At 40.6% G+C, this 19,249-nt stretch overlaps 1 protein-coding gene across 1 annotated transcript; it reads right to left on the bottom strand.

The window, feature by feature from the left end:
• Positions 1-6,357: 6,357 nt before the first annotated feature.
• Positions 6,358-19,182, bottom strand: LOC119731270 (stearoyl-CoA desaturase 5-like). The gene is made up of 5 exons (XM_038204400.1): positions 18,927-19,182; positions 11,432-11,747; positions 8,600-8,730; positions 7,785-7,990; positions 6,358-7,590 (listed from the first exon to the last, which is right to left on the bottom strand). Exons 2-5 carry the CDS (start codon positions 11,721-11,723, stop codon positions 7,152-7,154), a joined length of 1,068 nt encoding a protein of 355 aa, XP_038060328.1. The 5' UTR covers positions 11,724-11,747; positions 18,927-19,182; the 3' UTR covers positions 6,358-7,151.
• Positions 19,183-19,249: the final 67 nt, after the last annotated feature.

Genomic DNA, 19,249 nt, shown 5'->3' with positions numbered 1-19,249 from the left:
GGAGAAGGGGTCCGCTCATAAGTCCTATGCCTCACAGGTCCGACGCCTCATAAATCCAACATTCCGGAATTATGAGGCGTCGGACTTATGAGGTGTCGGACCTTTGTTTTGTTTTTCTTTGTTTTCCTTTGTTGTCCATTACTGTTAATACAAGGTACCTGTTATAACAAGGTAATTCGTAAAGTCCCAAGGACCTTGTTATAAAGGTGTCAGACTGTACTCGGATTAGTCTTTGTGTTGCAGAAGCAAAAAACTTGAAAATTGGACTTTGTTTACGAAGTTCTTTTAATTGAAAGATAATTTAAAATAAAATTACTAAAGAGTAGATAATGTTTATTTACCTGTTTTTCAATTATATCTGCAGTCATGGAGGAATAAGATTCATCCGTGATGTTCACTCAGTACAACTCGCAAAAAAAATCACCCAGTACAACTCGAAAAAAATATCTGGAAAATGTATGGATTTAATTCTGGTTCCATTTCTCAAAATACATTGGTTAATTGTGAACTACTTTTTGTTTTTAGATTTCTAGATATGTATTTTATTGATATATATTTATTGTAATTTTATCTTTAATATATATTGTAATATTTGTTTAACTTTTTTACTCGGCCTGTAATTGGCGGTTATTCGCTTTTGGCTGAGAGAAATAAAGAAAAATAAAATAATAATCTCACAATTGTTTCTAGTGTGTTCATTTTGTGTTAGGCCTAATTGTATGCTGTTATAATTGCATTGTATCTTGATGATAGGTGACGACTGGCTAATAGCGTGTCACTTAATTTCCGCTTTCCTCAAGATTGAACATCATTTTTGAAAGGAAAAGATTGCCTTCATTACAAAAATCTTATGTCCATGCCCTTTATACAGTGTGTATCAAAAAAATGTAAACAAAATACAGCGGAATGCCGGACGTAGGATGAGTAACCAACATCAATAATATAGGTCTGGTTTGAAAGATACGCCTTTCCACTTTAATATGAGACCTCAAAAGTCCAACTCTGATAATTTTTGACAGTTATGATTAATTTTCCAAGAGAGGTCAAGTTGACCATGGGACCAAGTTTTCAATTTTAGGCATTGGGATAAAGATAGACTAATTGCCTCTGTGTGGATATTTGCCTTGCCTACAAAAATGTTTTGCGAGTAAACACAATTCTCTGTCTCAACCTCTTGCTATCACCTCATACTAAAAATGTTTAGCACGAGACATGTTTACAAACTGATAGCAAGAAAGCGTTCATTTGTGTGCGCTTTTAATGTGCGACATCGTAGAAATCTGCGCAGATTTCTGCGATAAAAATAATGTGCAACATCGCAGAAAACTGCGAAAGAAAAATGTGCGACATCACAGAAATCTCGATGTGCGATGTCCCTTCAGGGCCACCATTGATGTTTCTATTTGCTTCCCCAAAATAATTATTCCTCCCAAAGAAAAACGGGGACTTAACTCAGCAGGAATACACGCACTCAATTGAAAGCTCCATGAAGGTTCCCTGCAGGTTCCTGGGTGCAACACAAATCAATTTCAGTACTTTAATAATGAGTGGAATTCTGGAAAAATAGTTCAACTGAGACTGAGACTCACGGTGGACATTTTCAAATCCCCTTAGCCGCGACCATCTCTCTCAGCGTTGCTGTCGGTATAAGCAATAAATCCCGAGGGGTGGGAGGGAGGGGAGGATATATCCCCCCAAAGCCCCCACACCATGGCCCACCCCACGCCCACCTTTTTTTACTGGAAGATGGGCCATTGCAAGCATCCCCCGCGAGATTGAGAAACAAAAAAAATCATAACTACCCAAAATAGCACCGAAAAAGGAAAATTGAAAGCACAAAAGCTTTAAATGCACCGTCTTGATAATAAAACCTGCAGTTTGCATTATAGATGTACATGTACATTAATTTTTGTGGAGTTGGATCATCCCCACCCTCCCATTCGCCGGCACTTGCTTTCAACAATAATCTTCTCTCCAACCGCGTTTATGCTATACAGCATTCTCGTCCCCAGGGCTCGAGCAGTACGCGCCCACCACTACCTGCTCTCTCACCCTGGTATTCGATCATTTGCATAAGCAACTTGATTTTTGAATACGTATGCAAATGTGGAATAGTCTGGTGCCTGCCTGTGCGTTACATTTGCGTTTAACCTCGTCCCCAGTACTTAGTTTATTTCCAACCGCGTTTTCAATAGTCAGCCCTGGATAGGAAACTTTCTTCCTGTATCCTGATTCGATACCGCAATTTGCTAGTAATGGATTTATATCGTGTAGTTGGTGTTGTTATTTCCAACGTGCATTACGTGTTTAATATGAATATGTGATTAATATGAAATGTGATACTGCATATTGGCGAGCCAGATTGTAACATTTTAACTTTTAAAAAATCGAGTTTTCAGAACTCACCGCGCAACGAATTAATGTGAGATTTTACCCCAGACATCGCATACAAAAACAAATGCTAATGTAATGCATTCGTGTTCAAAAATCTTGCACATGCAAATGATCGAATACCAGGGTGAGAAAGCAGGTAGTGGTGGGCGCTGCTCGACACCCTGGGGACGAGGTTGATTTTGCGTTTGTTTTTATATGCGGTGTATGGGGGGGGGAATCAATTCGTAACAGCGCGAGCATGGCGTTAGTTACGAAAACACGATTTTATTTTACGATCTTAACGAGACAACATGCAGTATCACATTTCATATTAATATGAACAAATTGGAAAGGAAATGAATGTTTTCGAGAAGGCGTGGACGAATGATCGCGAAAACACGTACTGCACGTTAAGAACAACAACACCAAGTTCACGATAAAAATCCATTGGCCAATTGCGGTATCAAATCAGGATACAGGAAGAACGTTTCTTATCCAGGGCTTACTATTAGAAAGGAGGTTCGAAATAAAGTAAGCACTGGGGATGAGGTTGGCTATACAGTACAATGCTTCTTCTTTCCGAATTTGAATTTCATCAGATTGGAACACCACCCTCCCCCCCCCCCCCCCCCCCGCTATTTCATGAGAATTTTCTTGGATGAACTTTCCTGATTTTTCCTTTAAAAATGTTATTGAAATCACCATATGGTAATAATAAACATTACATAGCCTATAAACAGGTGTAAATTCTCAGTTTCTCAACAACAAAAATCTTCGAAGCTGCGGCACATTCTCCTCATCTGCAACTTGCTTTCAAGTGTTCATCCGTACAGATTGGGGCTTCGGCTCAAAATGTGGCTATGACACCTGACTCATTGAGTTCCATAGAGGCCCCTAATTTGGTCGGTTTTGTTTGTACCAAAAAAAGGGGTTTTCTTTTAATTCGCATTTTTGAGATTTCTTTGAATTTTCTTTCGGATTTTAGATTTCATTAACATTTCTTTGAGTTTTGCATTTCCACAGAAATTTCCTTTGCTGACGTTAAAACATTTTATGTAGAATAAAGAAAGTAAAGTGGAAGCACTGATGCTAAATTTTGGTTTCTGCAACGTACACCTACATTATTATAAATAGTTTATACACAGAAAACGGGTATGTTTCCTCCGCACAAGGAATGTGTTGCTTTTTTTCCATTAAAGTTGACTTTCATTTTTTTCGCATTTTAAACAGTAAATTGCTTTGGTCATGTTAGTTTTATTGTTTGACGATTTGTGAAATTCAAATTCCTAAATTGTATGCTACCCATGACCAAATTCACTTCTTTAATACATAAGGTATTTTTTGAGTAAATTGTCAATTGGAACAACGATCTGTGCTGTTTTTTAGTAGACGTTGGCTCGACCTAATCGGACAGTTTGATTTGTATCCGTGTTGACAAACATATTTTGTTGTCGTAACCACTTTTTGTGCGGCACGCCCTCTATTGAAAGATTAGAGTTAGCCTGGTTTGTCAGCTCGCCCTTTTTCGACAGAAACTTTCAGTTGACAAAAGTGCATGGGTAACATTTATTTGCAAAGTACAGGGTGAGTCAAAAAATGGAACCCAACCCCCAAAATATATTTTATGTTTAAAACAATTTGTATCACCAAAAATAATAATGACTGGAAAGTCAATTTATGCTACTTTTAGGTGAAAAATTTACTGTAATTGCTCAATCCGTTCAAAGAAAGTCACCATTTAAACACAATGACCATAAATCCTCTTTTGTCCAAAAATGCGATTTCAAGAATAGTCGTAACAATACAGATATTGTGTACTCTGTTGTTGACAGTTGTTAAAACAAACATTCTGTGTCATTTTCTTTGTTGTTCCAAACAGAATCATGAACACAACAAATTGGGGCTTTTTTTGGAGTGGGACGAAACAGGTTTTAGGGTCATTGCATTAAAATTGTGATATTCTTTGAACGGATTGAGTAATTTCAGTAATTTTTTACACAGCTTATTGTTTAAACATAGTTTGGAGTCAGTGAATCTAGTAATAGGCTACATTTTTTTGGCTTTTCAAAGATTGACACCTTCATTTTATTTAAAGGCGCAGTAAGCGACTATCCTAGCTTGAGAGAGGAAGATTATGTCCACTGCAATGATCAGCCGTATATTTCAGTACGTATTTGATTATACTTTTACAGTATCATTTCAATCAGGCCTTCAAGTTCAAATTGGCCGGCGCCCAAAAGACTGGCGCATCCTGCTATAACATAGATGGCCTTAGTCTGCTGAATGGGGCGAGAATGGGGCGAGGGGACAAGGATGTCGGGATATGAGGGCGTGTGGCGCACCCCCTCCCCCACCCCAAACAAACAAGTTCTACTCACCATATTTTTTTAATTTTTTTTTTATTGTTTTGCTGAATTTTAGCAAATAATGCCCACTTTTTGCAGCGGCGTAGCCAGGGTTCTCAGCTACACAGGTTTTTTTCGCCGGGCACCTGCCCTCCGTAAAATCAAATAGCGGGGGGGGGGGGGGGGGGGGGGACTGGACACCATCTTCCCATGGGGGAACTGCTCAAAACATATATCATGGCTGCGTTAGACAATAACTTATTCGCTTTCCAAGGGACGTTGCAATAAACAGTCACTCCCGGAAGCAAAAGAAAGTTTCGGTTACAATACGAATCGCGGAAATAAAGGGAAAAAATATGTTCTTCCAGCTAACATAGTAAGTTATATGGCTGTGCTTTTCTCCGATGCCCAATTTTCAGTTGGGGGCGACTGGGGGGCGCGAACTTTTTATGGGGGCGCCCCCCCCCCCCCCCCACCGCCGTAGCTACGCCGCTGCCCTTTTGCAGGAGTTCAGCGTAGGCTGTCTATTTGTTGTTTTCCATGTTTTTATTATTAGTTTTTTTTCTATTTAAATTATAACCAGCAGGCCAGTATTTAGTTATATTGAACAAAATCAGTACTATACACCTAGCCTAGTACTAGACTTGGGCCCTAGTATACTAAAATAATGAGCAATCGCCTTGCTAGCCCTAATAATATTAATATTTTTTTTCACATGCTAAATACCATTTCAAGTGGAAGTGGACAGCGCTACTCATGGGAAGCTGGTACCCCGTACTCATGATTCACGGAACACACGCGAATGACGTGATGTCTCGTGACAAACTTTCGCAAGGTTGACACTGCTGGAATTATGCAATGCGCTTGGCCATGATTCAAGTATGCGGGTAGCTTACGATTGTACATTATCATACAAACGGTTTTATTTTTGTCAGACTGTGTTGTTTATTCGTGTATGCCCTTGAATGCCGGAGTCTGCGACGCACCGAAAGAGATCCGGCTCTTTCAAGTTGCTGCCTTGAGCCAATAATACTTATTATAATATAATATTCTTGGCTAAGATCGAACGCGTACGGCACACGTAACAGCATAGTGCATGGGTGTACGTGTTTTTAACTTTAAAAAAATGTATGACCAGGAGCGTGTACAAACCACTTAAAGGGGGAGGGGTGACAACAAATTTGCCGACAGATCATCCGCCCCGCCCTCCTCAAAATCGAAAAGCGGGCGAGGGGGCGGACACCGTCTTCCTATAGGAGGGGAGCTGGACACCGTCTTCCTGACAGTTCTTTGCGTGACAAAAATATGCTTAACATTGAAAGAAATTACCTATTTCATTATTCCACCTCTGGTTGAAAAAGCTGGATATGTGCGCTTTAATTAATTCTCTATCGGTACCTCGCTATTCCAAATGTTTAATTATTTTGATAAATGCATGAACCAACAGTTATCAAATTTGACGTTATTCAAGTTTACAAAATGTCGATAATAGGCCAAAAATACTATTTTTGACCCAAACATGGGCAACAGATCCCTCTTACTCCTGCAGTGCAACCAAATTACGTCATAATCTGTTTTATACTTGTTTACTATTTGACCTGGATTATACAGATGATAATCAACCACGAATTAGAGAAGGTATCTTTCAACTTATGGTTTTTTTTATTGAACAAAAGTCTTTTAACATTGTTATCCATCAAAATAAAGATTGCTCCAATATAAAACTTTTATTTCTATTCATTTTTTGTAATTATTGAAATTAATCCATGTTTAAGACTTAGTATTTAAGTTACCTGGAAAAAAAAACACAGTTAATGATGAACTCAACTGCATGCGTCATCTTGCAGAACTTTCGACTGTCAAGCATATGAAAATGCTGATAAAAATGCTGACGAAATTTATTTCTAAAACAATGAGGATTCAACACAACAAACTTCACACGTTTGCAATCATCCAACATTGTAATCATCCGAAATTTACACAACACTTACAGTTTGCCATTTTGCAAAACAGTCCAGTATTCCTCAATTTTCAAAATCAATCAGGGTGCCAAATACCACCAGGACGCTTTTTTTTGTACCTCTCACAATATATCTCATAGGAAATGTTCCCTCCACCTGTTACTACCTAATTATTAACTGTCATTTTTAATTCATCACATGTACTGACTTTCATACAGGATGGACACATGCAGTAGTACTTTGCAGAATTTAGCTCTATTTTATAGGAAACACTACGAAAAGCGAATGTGACCAAACCAACTCCACATCTGCCTTTAATCCTCAAACATTTTGAAAGAAATATACAATGAAGAGAACCAAACAACGTTATCATTAATTTTCATAACTTTAACACTAACAGGGTGATCTGTCATCTCAAAATTGACGAAACAAACAAGAAGCAAACAAAAGTCCGTCAATGACAACCTGTTGTCTAATCGCATCCCACCGCTGCCACCTGTAAGCCTGTGCGCTTCTTCCTCGCTGATATGGTTGCCTTAGTGACGATCTTCCTATCAGATACTTGACCGATGGCAGTCATCAGATCGATGAAGATGGTAGTGAAGTTAATTCTCCAGCCCCACTCGCCTGCCTTGTAATCCCAAGGGAAGGTGTGATGGTAGTTGTGCCAGCCCTCACCGATGGCGAAGAAAGCGACGAAGCGATTCTCAGCCGGGTTAATGAAACGATCGTAGGGTTGAGACCCCCACAGATGGGCAGCGCTGTTGACCATCCACGTGCAGTTGAGTAGGAAACAGTAGCGTAGCACGGTGGGCACGCAGAAGGCATTCCAGAAGCTTTCTCCCCACAGATACATGGGAACAATGGTCGGCATCACGAAGCAAAAGAAGGTCATCAAAGGCAGGTAGTACCTGAAAACAATAACGAGCAATAGGGGATAACCATCAATAAAGCTTCAATGTGCAAACCAACTAAGATGCGAAACTATTCATAAGCACTTTCTTCTTCTGGGTAATTATGTTTGAACACAAATCGTGGCCATAAAATATTTAACAAAAAACACCTAAGGGTTTAACAGTGACACGATTAGAATCAAAACACTCACTTCCTCTGGTATCTGACCACTGGGTCATCAATGAGATCACGCAGGTCAATCCTGGAGCCTTTCTCGATGACCTTTGGGTGTTTACGGACCAAGAGCCAGCCAACATGGGAGAAGAAGAACCCTCTAGTGGCGTTATGGGGGTCAGCATCAGTCTCCGAGTACTTGTGGTGAACTCGGTGATCACGAGACCATTCATAGATGTCATTCTGATGGCAAGAAACAAGGACAATATATATTTATGTTTTAATGATGTAGAATCAAAATATAATGAGCTGCATGGATTATCCAGGTGTCCATCTTGGCCTGGCAGGCGTTCATTGGGTAAAGCTGTGATGAATGAAATACCTCCGTTATGAAAACCTAAGGTCAAAAACAGACAGACGTGTTTATCAATAGGTTTGAAGGGCAAAAACCTAATTTGATTTACATCACCCCGACGCAAAATTCCATCTTATGAATAGTTAATGCGGAACCCGCTGCTACATCAGATTCGAGACAGCCAACCGATCCCGTTAGCTCGGTGGTCGAGTGGTACGACGTCTGCACTAGAAAGCAGGAGGTCGTTGGTTCGAGTCCCATCCGAGTGATTTTTTCCCAACTTTCACTCGGGAGGTAACACACTGAGTATACAGTGTTTATACGTCGGTAAAGGGCAAAAACCTAATTTGATTTACATCTCCCCGACGCAAAATTCCATCTTATGAAAAGGTTTCCTTTAAGTATGTAAATTATCATTTCCACAGCCAAAAAAAGTAAAGAAAGACGGTCTGGAACATGTATTGCAGAAAAATATATATTTTGTAATGTCTCATTACCTGGAATGCCATGCAGTTGAACATAGCCAGAACAAGCCGTAGAGGGAGTTTTGCTTTGTAGCATCGATGGGCCCACAGACGATGAGCTCCAGCCGTTATGCCCAGGCCAGAGCAGAGAGACATGCCAACAGCTGCAACAATCACATCAATGATTCAATAGTGGTGCCCGGCAGAAGGGCATATGAGCGATCTGACGCAAAAATCGTTTTCAAGAAAATTGCAAAGGTTCTATTGTTCCCTCAGGTGTATTACGAATCCGATGTTCTCCCACGCGTATTATAAATCGTATGATTTTTAAATCTGTCACCTGTCTGAATCATAAGTTTTGGAACAACTTGTTTTAATTTCGGACGAAAATGTTTAAATGTCATTAAAATAGAGGCAGTTTTCTGCATATGCCCTTTTGCTGGGAACATTTTGGTGATTTTTTGGTGACGAGTTGATGTCTTAAATTTACCTATTATTTGTTGCTAACATTATGCCCTATTGGGAGAATGGATATAGTATGGTAAATGGAATGGTAATTGTCGGGGGGGGGACACAATAAAAAAAAAACGTGCACAAACTTATTACCGTATCAAGTACTACGTTTAAATTGTTCCACTTTACAAGATCAAGATCTACAAGATCTTCATTTTGTAATCACGTGATTGTATAAAACAGCGCGTGTAAAGCTTTTCTACTGTCTGTTCTCCATTTTGCAGTGACATTTAGTTCATACAGAGTGTTCCAAACAAAGTGCAACATTCAGAAAACAAATAATTAAAACTGTTCATTTTTTTTTTCAAGGAAATTATATGTTACATTAAAGCTTGACTATTTCTCAATCCTTTTTACCCCATTCAATTTGGGTCCCCAGATCCAGAAATACAATTATCAATTAAGAGAAAGGGTGTAAATTTTGCTGGGGCCACTCTCACCTGTGATGTCACCAACTTCAATCAACGCATATTCAATGCCTATTCAATGCTTAACCCAGATTCAGCACGTCCAGGTGAGAGAGGCCAATGTAAAATTTACACCCTTTCACTATAATTGATTGTATTTCTAGATCAAGGGACCCAAATGTAATGGGATGAAAAGGAGACAGTGTATTGAAAAATAGTCAGGCTTTAAAGTGATATATGATTTCATTGAAGAAAAAAACATTGAACAATTTTAACTATTTGTTTTCTGAATGTTGCACTTTTTTGGCACACTCTGTATTGGCTGAAATTCCGATTTTAAAGTTAGTTTCTAACTTTCCAACATGTAGGAAAGTTAGAAAACTAATAACCTTAATATCGGCAGATTTTTTTATTTCTCTGAAAAAAATGGGGGGGGGGTATCCAGTGGCCCATTCCCCTTGGACAAAAATTGGGGAGGGGGAGGTATCCTCCACCCCCTCCCCCCACCGACCCCCGGATTTACGCCCTTGGAGTCAAATGTTTAATACAAAATGTACAGAGATTTCTTGTATGGCTCTTCCATATTTAAAACGCATCCCTGCATAAAGCATACAAACATGTCCTGATTCCGTTTACAATGTTAACATAATATTACAATCTGAATGATCACACAGCATTCGCTCGTACCCCCGCCCTGCAAACAGGGCGCTGGGAAGGGCAGATGAGCTTCACAGAATCTTGTGAAGGAAGTTGGGGATGGCATTCTGGGTAATTTATCATGACCATCTGGCTGCAGCTGTAGACCGCGGTTAGCCAATGCGCGAAAATACTATCCGAAAAGTTTGCTATACACACCATACACACCATACCGGATGTGATTCTTTTTCATTGCGGACTATGTGGACAAATTTTGAGCGTCGAATTATACTGCATTTTCGACCCTTCGTGAATTCGAAACGGAGCCTGACTCTGCCTGAGCAACTGACGGGATTTGAAAATTTACAAAACAGATAAGTTTTAAGGATGTTCCTACATTATTATGCTTTTCAACCAAAAAAAGGCGCCGCAATTATGAATGGGAATAAAAGAGTGATGAAAGACTCAGTCTTAACGGCCGTTTCAAACCTTGCAGGGTCGTGGTCGTGATGACTTGCAGGTCACAGGTCACGCAAAATCTATCCAATCAGAGCTTAATTTGTCAGCCCTTCCCAGCGTCCTGTTTGCAGGGCGGCGGGTACGAGCGAACACACAGCAGAGTATCTTGTTGGCGATGACGCCGAATACCACCTGACACTATCTAGCTCAATTGATGTTACATTACCAATTTCCAAGACTAAAACTATCACATTTTTTCCTAAATCAGGTGTCAGAACTGCAATTAACAAAAATTTTCTTATAAAATTCCATATGGTCCCGACTCAATTTGTCCTGTCTGTTGCCAGTTTCTCTGAATTTAGCAATTTATCGAAGACTTTGGAAACCATTTATGAAAAATAAATCATAAGGGTTAAGTCACAATGTCCTTAGAATATGTTCGAGCTTATTGTCATAAAATGCATGCTGATGATAAGTGTGATTTTAGGGCCGTGAGTGTGACACAAGATTTGACATTACGTGATACGCCCCTGATTTTTGCCGTCGTCGCGATGATTTTGTGGACACGGGCCCCATAGCCCTATTTTGAAGGGTTGTGTAACCGGAACTTGAAAAAGACGTATTTTGGGGGTGATTTTTATAAGATCAGAATTTTTGGTTGGACAGGTGGAACTTGACATTGAAATAAAAGACAAAGATGCCTTATCACTTTGTGCGAAAAGAGAGTTTTAAATCCATATTTGCCAGTTTAGTTTTCATTTGGTCGACAATTAGGAACGCGTATGTTGCTATTGGCAAGCTTCATTTTCTTCTTGGAAAACAACTTAAAAAGACACTTGTGTGCACCTACCAAAGAGTAAGGTGTAAGGGCGGCATTTCCAGGTCAGACAGAGGAAGGCATACACCGAGATGACATGCAGTGCGGCCATCAGCACCACGTTACGCCAGACGATCCTGGTCCTGTCTTTAGAGGCGTCTCCAGGCTGAGACTTGGCCGTGACATCACGGGGTGGAACCTCGGCAGTGGCTGGCATGTCAGGGTCATCGTCATTGGTGGCTGTCACAGTGTCATCTTCCGTCGGTGCGCTGCCTTCGTCCTGAACGACTTCCACGGGGCCATAGACGGGATTCTTCGGCGCCATGGCTCACTAGTTGTTGGTCTGAAACTGAAAGCATTATAGATAGATATAATGTGTTAATTTGTATTCTGATGTATTCTAATGTTTATAACATTGAGTTGTAAAAAAAAATGTTAAGCTTATTAATAGCCGCGTTCGCATTGGACTTAGTTTTGTAAAAAGTTACTGCGGGTGATGGTTAACATTCAGTTGTGGTAATTCTACCGTACGTCCGTACTTGAATTAATTATTGTGCCCTGCGAAAAGTTATTCGTTTCGTAAACTTTACCGTACCGATGTGGTTGTGGAAAACACGCCGAACTATAGACTGTACACGTTCAACTTTTGTATTTATTATTGATGGAAAATTCCAAGAAAATTGCCAATTTACCGCCGTGAAGTAAAGTTGATTTAAATGGGAATAAAATTGGGTTTTGGGTTTTGTTATCAGCATCAGCAGGACCGTTTGTCATTTTTTTTTTACTTTTTGGGATAGGAGTCAAAATGATCTGAGGACCGAAGGCTCTGCGAACTTAGGCTATGTACATTTTTGACTTTATCTTGCGACCAGCATGACTACGGTCTTGTAAGTTGTAAGGGAAAATTCTGTTGATTTACACCGGTATGGATATCAATACCTGTGTAGGTACATAATGCCTAGAGCGTATTTCAGAGACAAATTTGAAAAACGCGAATACAACAAAGAAGGTTTAGCTCTTCTTCCTCAGTTCTCGTGAACTTTAAGTGAAATTAATTGATAAAAGATGCCGCTTGTCTTTGTACTACTACCCACTGACACACTGTCAGTGGCGCAAATAAGTTCCTGGGACTGAGGGATCACTAAATATAAAAAAATTGTCCGGCCGTGAAAATTCCAAAAGCGGGGGGGGGGGGGGGACGCTTGCTGGACACAACACAATGACACCAGGGAGAGTTGTTCATTAGGCCAAAAAAAAAGTCTCCGGTTTCTGGTATGGAGCTTGCCCAAAAAGTGGTGGGGCGAAGCGGCTTTTTTTTTTTTTTTTAGCTGATTTTTTTGCTTCAAATGTCGGCTGTTGACTGCAAATGGTGCCCGACTAAACTTAGTGCAAATATATGGGAGTCCAGAGAGGCCACATAAAGCTTATTCTCGACCATAACCCAATCTAAAAACTTGTTAAAATTGTGCAGCAGCAGGATTCCAGTCAAACCAGTGAGTTTGGCGGTTTTGAGACATCATCTTTCATTGAAAAAAAAACTTTTTCATTTTGCCGACGCGCATGGCTACGGCGACGCGCGCGCATACCAGAAACCGGAGACTTTTTTTGGCCTTAAACAGATGTACATCATGTATACCTACGCCCCTTGACCGTACATCAAAACGGCGTATTTAAAGCTGTTGTACTTTTTCTCCCTTTTTCAGTACTCTATTGAATACATTTTGGTTGTAGGGAAGTTAAAAAATACCTCAAAATCTGCCCTTTTTTGTCTTCTCACCACGTGGGCAAGGGGTGTGTGATCCAATAGCCCATCCCCCTTGGTCAAAAATTGGGGGATATATAACCCCACCCCTCCAAGGGCGGATCGGGGGGGGCAACGGAGGCCATGCCCCCCTCCCCCCCCCCCAAAAAAAAAAGAACCAATTTTTTTTTTTTTTTAAGTGACGTCGCAATAAAGGCAGGCACTGCGTAGGCCTACACCACCATCTTTTCCTAAAAAATAATTGGTCAAAGTGGTCAGAAATTGCCTCAGATCGCACCACAGAGCATCTAGAATCCAAAAATTCGAACCCCACGCCGTGATTTTTTGGACCCACTTTTTGGGTGACCAATTTTTTTTTGGCCCACCCCCCAAAAAAATTGTGTTCTTGATCCGCCCTTGCATCCCTCTCCCCGGATTTACGCCCCTGAACACCGACATTTCGATCAGCGAAAATGAATATCTAAATGCAGTTCGAAATGCAACCTATTGTACATACAAACGGCACAAAGGTATAAAGATGGCCTGGTTAGGTCAAGGATTAAACCAGGAAAAAAGTCTGGATAAGGAGAACGTGCAAATCCTATTGGAACTTCGTGCAGAACAAAACTAATATAGGCCTAGTGATAGGAAAGGCGTGGATTTCATGACAACAATTTAAAACTTTGAAATTCACCTATTTTGATCAGTACAAGAAACTGTTTATACAACGCATAATATATTCTTTACCATCGTTAGCAAAAAAGTGAATACATAGAAAAGAATTAAGTGATGAAGTTTGAAAAAAGCACAAAAAAATATCCTCTGTTTCACCCGTCACAAAAACAACAGGTGGGACAGCATATTATCACCTGTATAAATCACATCATTTAAGTGAATTAGAAACCAAAAACCACAAAATGCGCAAAACAAACCTTGCGTCGCCTAGGGGCCTACACCGGAGACAGTTTTTGTTTAAATCCCGCTCTCTTGGAATCACTAACCTAATAGGCCCGCAGGCGGTTTATGCGTTGACAAGTTAACCCACCCACCGCCACCACCTTGTATCGGAACCGGAACTTCCTAAATGCGTATTTTACATATTCAAATACCCTAACAAAATAATACACTCTGGCCAGCTCAATTATGTAACTACACTGGTATCCATACCAGTGTAAATAAACAGAAATATTCTCTATCAAAAATGTTCGCACAGCCTTCGGTCCTCAGATCATTAATTTTGACTCCTATCCCAAAAAGTAAAAAGAAAGAGGAACGGTCCTGCTGATGCTGATAACAAAACCCAAAACCCAATAATTTTGGGGTTTACATTCGTCGCGGGACTTACAGTCATTTTGGGGTTTACATTCGTCGCGGGCCTTACAGTCATTTTGGGTTTAGTTTATTTTGTGTTTTATTGTACATTTAACACAATTTTTTTTTATTTTTCATTGTTAATTGTACGTTATTGTTTTTGTTTTTTTTGCATTTTAGTTTATTTCATTTTTGCTTTACTTTAATTTTGTGATTGTCTTTTTTGCCCTAATGGCCGCCCATACCGAACAATATCACAGAACTACAGCAGAAATACAGAAGGCTCTCACGTATAGAGTCTAGGCGATGACTGCGTTTCAGAGTGACCGTTTTAGCCGATTTTCGGCTAACTTTGACAGATTTTTTGTTAAAAACGAGTTTGACAGAAAATTTGACCGAATGAATTTTTTTGGCAGACTTCGGGATGAATTCTGCAAAAATGGTTATTTTGACCAAAAAAACAGCAAATTTTCAAAAACGGTACATTTGTTTACAAAAGCTTCAATCTTTTAAAACAGGTTGTCTGGTCTAGGTGCTGAGGTTCAAACCGGATTTCGTCGTGATGCACCAGCATTTTGCCTGAAATATACACAATTTCATATTATCTTTATGTGGCTATAGATTGTTTATAATGTAATTTGAAAATTAATTCAGGCAGTATTACAGCATCTGCATGTGATGTAAGTGTTTATAGTGTATTTCGAGTAATTCTGGGGAATTTGGCAGACTTTTGATGAATCTGACCGATTTTTGCAGTGCATTTAACAGAATTTAGTCATGACCTGACGGTCACCCTGCTGCGTTTGTGAATTGCAGAGGTCAATACGGTAGGGCCCTGTCACACTTCTGCGTATCCTAATTCCTTATGAGTTGCGCATTGACATTTTGTTCATACGCAGTCGTTCGCACAATACGCACCTCATATGCATCTCTATCGTTTTGTGTAGGTTTTATGTACGCAGATATACGCATGGTACGGCCCAGTACGCTGGATAGTTTTGGGCATGCACAAAACTACGCTGCGTACGCTGTATGTTACGCAGGTCATAAGTTATAAATACGCAGCGCATCGGTCCCGCATCGGTCGAGCGCGGTACGAGTACGTTATGTGTTCGTGAGGGATAAGCCGTTCATACGCGGCAATACGCTGACCTCCTATATTGGACGTATACATAGCGACGTATTGCACGAATTAGTACCGCTCGTCCTGCGAGCGGGCAGCGCATTGTACTTATTCGTAACTTGTGAGAAACGCACAGATGGCGAACTTGCGCACTGCATACGCAACTCATACCCATCTCATACGCAATGGATGCGCTGAATTCGTTACTTTTACGCTAGATGTGCGTCGCACATAAGTCAAAGTGATCAAAACATTTCGACGTTAATTGAGCGTACGGCTGCGTATTGAAAATTTTTGATAAGGAACTCATAAGGAATTAAGATACGCAAAGGTGTGACAGGGGCTGTACGGAAGTGGCTGTCATCCGCACGAGACTTTTCATCGAAGTAAAACATCACAATGTAATTCTTCCACGGCCGAGTTGGCCCTGAAAACTTAACGCTTGACAGTTTGGGAAGTTTACCGGCTTCAATCTGCACTGAACTTAATGTGACAACAGTATCGTCTGCAAATTTGAAAACAGACCCCAGTAGGTTTAGTCTGGCTCAGACCTAAGATTCTCACTATTTCTGATGAATCTTAGGTCAGGTAGCCGTCAGTGTCATGTGACCAAAACGGGAGGAATGCTTCCCGTTTCCGAAAATGTCCGAAGTTTGCCGAATGCATTTCGTCGACACCCTCGGATAGCGCCCGGGTGTCTCCGGGGATAAAATAGGTTGTACTTACCCTGTCGTGCTATAACAAAATAACATGAGTTCATCATTAATAAACATTGCTTTCATAAAAAAGAGGAAATTCAGTGAGGACTTTGTGCCAGTCAAGTATGCACTCGGATCGTACGAGGGGCGAGCTGTGCTGCGTCATATTTATGTACATAGAGTTATATTTAAATATAATTCTGTGGTCATGTACTACATGTACTTTGAATCTGACGACGGTTGCCTAGGGGTATTTCAAAATTCGGCTTCGTCTCTATTTCGGCTTCACCTGCTATGTGGGTCCCTAATTTTGAAGATTCCAGCTCAACATCAGTCAATGTTTTCTAACAGAAATATCAAAATATATGATATATGAAGCAAGTGATTTTTATTTCTTAATTTGATCGGAATATTAAAAGCTTTTAATGATAATTCCAAACCGGAAACGAAGCCCCGCTTTGTAAAAGGGACATCATGTCTATTTTTTAATAGTCCGTGGAGGCTGTCTGACCTACAGTACAATAGAGCCTGAAAGTACGCCATTTCGTCTTTGAGGTTCCGGACCCCTCCATGACCCTTCTATGGGCATATTACACGGGGTTGCCCTCTCTCTTTCTATAATTTTTGACAGAACGATGTCTAACAGTAATCACCCCAGAAACATTCATGTTGGAATTTTATCTTGGCATTTCACAAGAAAAAATGATCAGAAATCTGTTGGCGACTCGGGTAAAAAAAAAAAAATTACATAGCGAACTTGTGTGAGAACGAAAAAGATAACGACGCGAACATTTACCTATACCTACATCCGATGGATGCTAGATTTAGTCGGGCTTGCTTGAATACAGGGCCCAATTTCACGGCGCGGCTTATAGCACAAAAATTTGCTTAGCACAAAAAAATCTGGCTTATAAAAGCAGGTTACCAGCAAAGTCGACTCCGGACTTGCTGACACACGGAGTCGCACGGCGTATGAAGCGCTATATAAATGTTAATTATTTGTATTTATTATTATAAAAAATGCATGCAGTTATAATTATATCAGACGTCCAGTCTGATCCTCAGACTAGCTTAACCCAGGAGAATTTTTTTTTCTTAAATCAGTGACGTAACAATATAACTATCTAGGGGCTGCGGAACTGTGGGGGGGGGGGGGGGGGGGGCACTTGCCCCATATTTTTCAAGGCCAACAAAATTGCCCCTCTCGCGGTTATAGATGTGTCCCTCGAGTTGAAAACAAAACTGCCCCTCAACCGCACACGTACAGGCATTATGATCGCGCTACAAATAAATTTTCTCCTCTAGTTTTAATGCAAAACTGCCCCTCAAAAACACAAGAACCCCTCTCGCATTGTGCAGCTTCTCGAAATGGAAAACTACCCCTCGAAAGCACAAATACCACTCTCACAATAATAAAAGTGTGCCCCCTCTAAGATGGAAAAGTGGCCCCTAACAAATAAAAGTGCTCTTCGTGCGAATAAAATGGTCACTGAACTGGCCATCAAAAACAACAGTGCCCCTCTCGCGATAAAAAAAAATGGTCTCTCTACATAACAAGGTAAAAGAAACACAAAGAGCAAGATGGACAACGTATTCATGATTTTTTCCTCGTCGTAAAGGTTTATACTGGCGAAATGAACGGGACCATATTCTTTTCCTCCACTTTCACACCGACGGAAGGTGCCCCTTTCTCTGAGCAAGTGCCCCTTTTTGGTGTTCCCCCAGTTTGAAAAGCGTTCCGCCACCCCTGGAAATGTCCATGCGTGCGCAACCGTTAGCACATCCACGCCATGAAAACAATTTTCTGCCGTAGTAAGCACAACTTTTCTGCTAACCGCAGCGCCATGAGTAAGTTTTGTTTTGGATTTTTAGAAGACCATATTTTGTGGCCGTATTACGGACACAAAATTAAAAAGAGACAGCAAGCGTCCCACGAGCAGCATGCATGGACGTCGCCAGGGCGGGGGCGCACTTGTAATGAAAAAAAAGAGAGAGAAAAAAAAGAAGACGCGGTGCAAAACCCTATTCAAAAGTTTTGTTTGGGTTTTTTTAATACCATATTTTGTGACCGTATTACGGACACAATAGAGACTGCAAGCGCGCCTGTTGAAAGGTACATATCCGCATCCATGGACGTCGCCAGGATGGGCGGGGGAGGGCGCTTGTAAAAGAAAAAGAGGGGGAAAAAAGGAAGAAAAAGACGACGGATGCAAAATCATATTGCTGTTAATTTAATGCACATTATTTTAACAACATGGGCGTCCATAGGGGTGTCTCCCCCTCCCCCCCCCCTGCCAACCCTCGAAATATGATAAAATTGAGAATATGCTAGAGAAAGTACAAGGACATTTGGAAATAATGTGCTTTAATACCCCCCTCTGACAAAAAAATCCTGGCGACGCCCATGTCAGTATCCCGCATATCCCAGAGCACCGGCCGTAGGTAATTTCAATGCGAGCGAACGCGTTCTCCGACTATGCTTCTTTAGTGCCATTGTAACAACCAAAGCAAAAGAAAACACGACGTAAACAAAAAGTCACATCAGTTGAACGTGGCCTATTTCACAACATAGGTTGAAGGCCCATGATAGTTTTATGTTGGTCATTCGATATAACACTGCTTTTTATTATTATTGATAAGAAAAACTGAAATTACCTTAAAACTCTCGGTAGTCCAAAAGTAAGTGAGATTCCGGCAGACGTCGCTGTTATATTTATTGAACGAAAACAGTTAAGAACACACGAACTGCATTAAAAATTCAAGAAAGCACTACACTATTGCTGTTCGCGGCTTCCTGCTGTCGCATAGTAATACGTACTGGGTCTAGTATACTCGTCGATCATGCACAATAAAAGCGCGTGTGGAAATAATCGCATCACTCGTCGTCTGCATGCACGCATGTATGTAATGTACAGTACATGTACACGTATTATGTACATGTACGTATAGGCCCTATGCATTACTTGGGAAACTGGTGC

This window comes from Patiria miniata, unplaced genomic scaffold (genome assembly GCF_015706575.1).
Source record: "Patiria miniata isolate m_02_andy unplaced genomic scaffold, ASM1570657v1 HiC_scaffold_23, whole genome shotgun sequence".
NCBI lineage: Eukaryota > Metazoa > Echinodermata > Asteroidea > Valvatida > Asterinidae > Patiria > Patiria miniata.
This window is presented reverse-complemented; position numbering and strand designations above follow the sequence as displayed.

Coding starts and splice junctions, on each gene's coding strand:
- LOC119731270 (XM_038204400.1), bottom strand. CDS start 11,723: ATGGCGCCGAAGAATCCCGTCTATGGCCCCGTGGAAGTCGTTCAGGAC. Junction 8,731..11,431: donor CCCTTACACCTTACTCTTTG/GTAGGTGCACAC, acceptor TGATTGTTGCAG/CTGTTGGCATGTCTCTCTGC. Junction 7,591..7,784: donor GTGGTCAGATACCAGAGGAA/GTGAGTGTTTTG, acceptor TATTGTTTTCAG/GTACTACCTGCCTTTGATGA.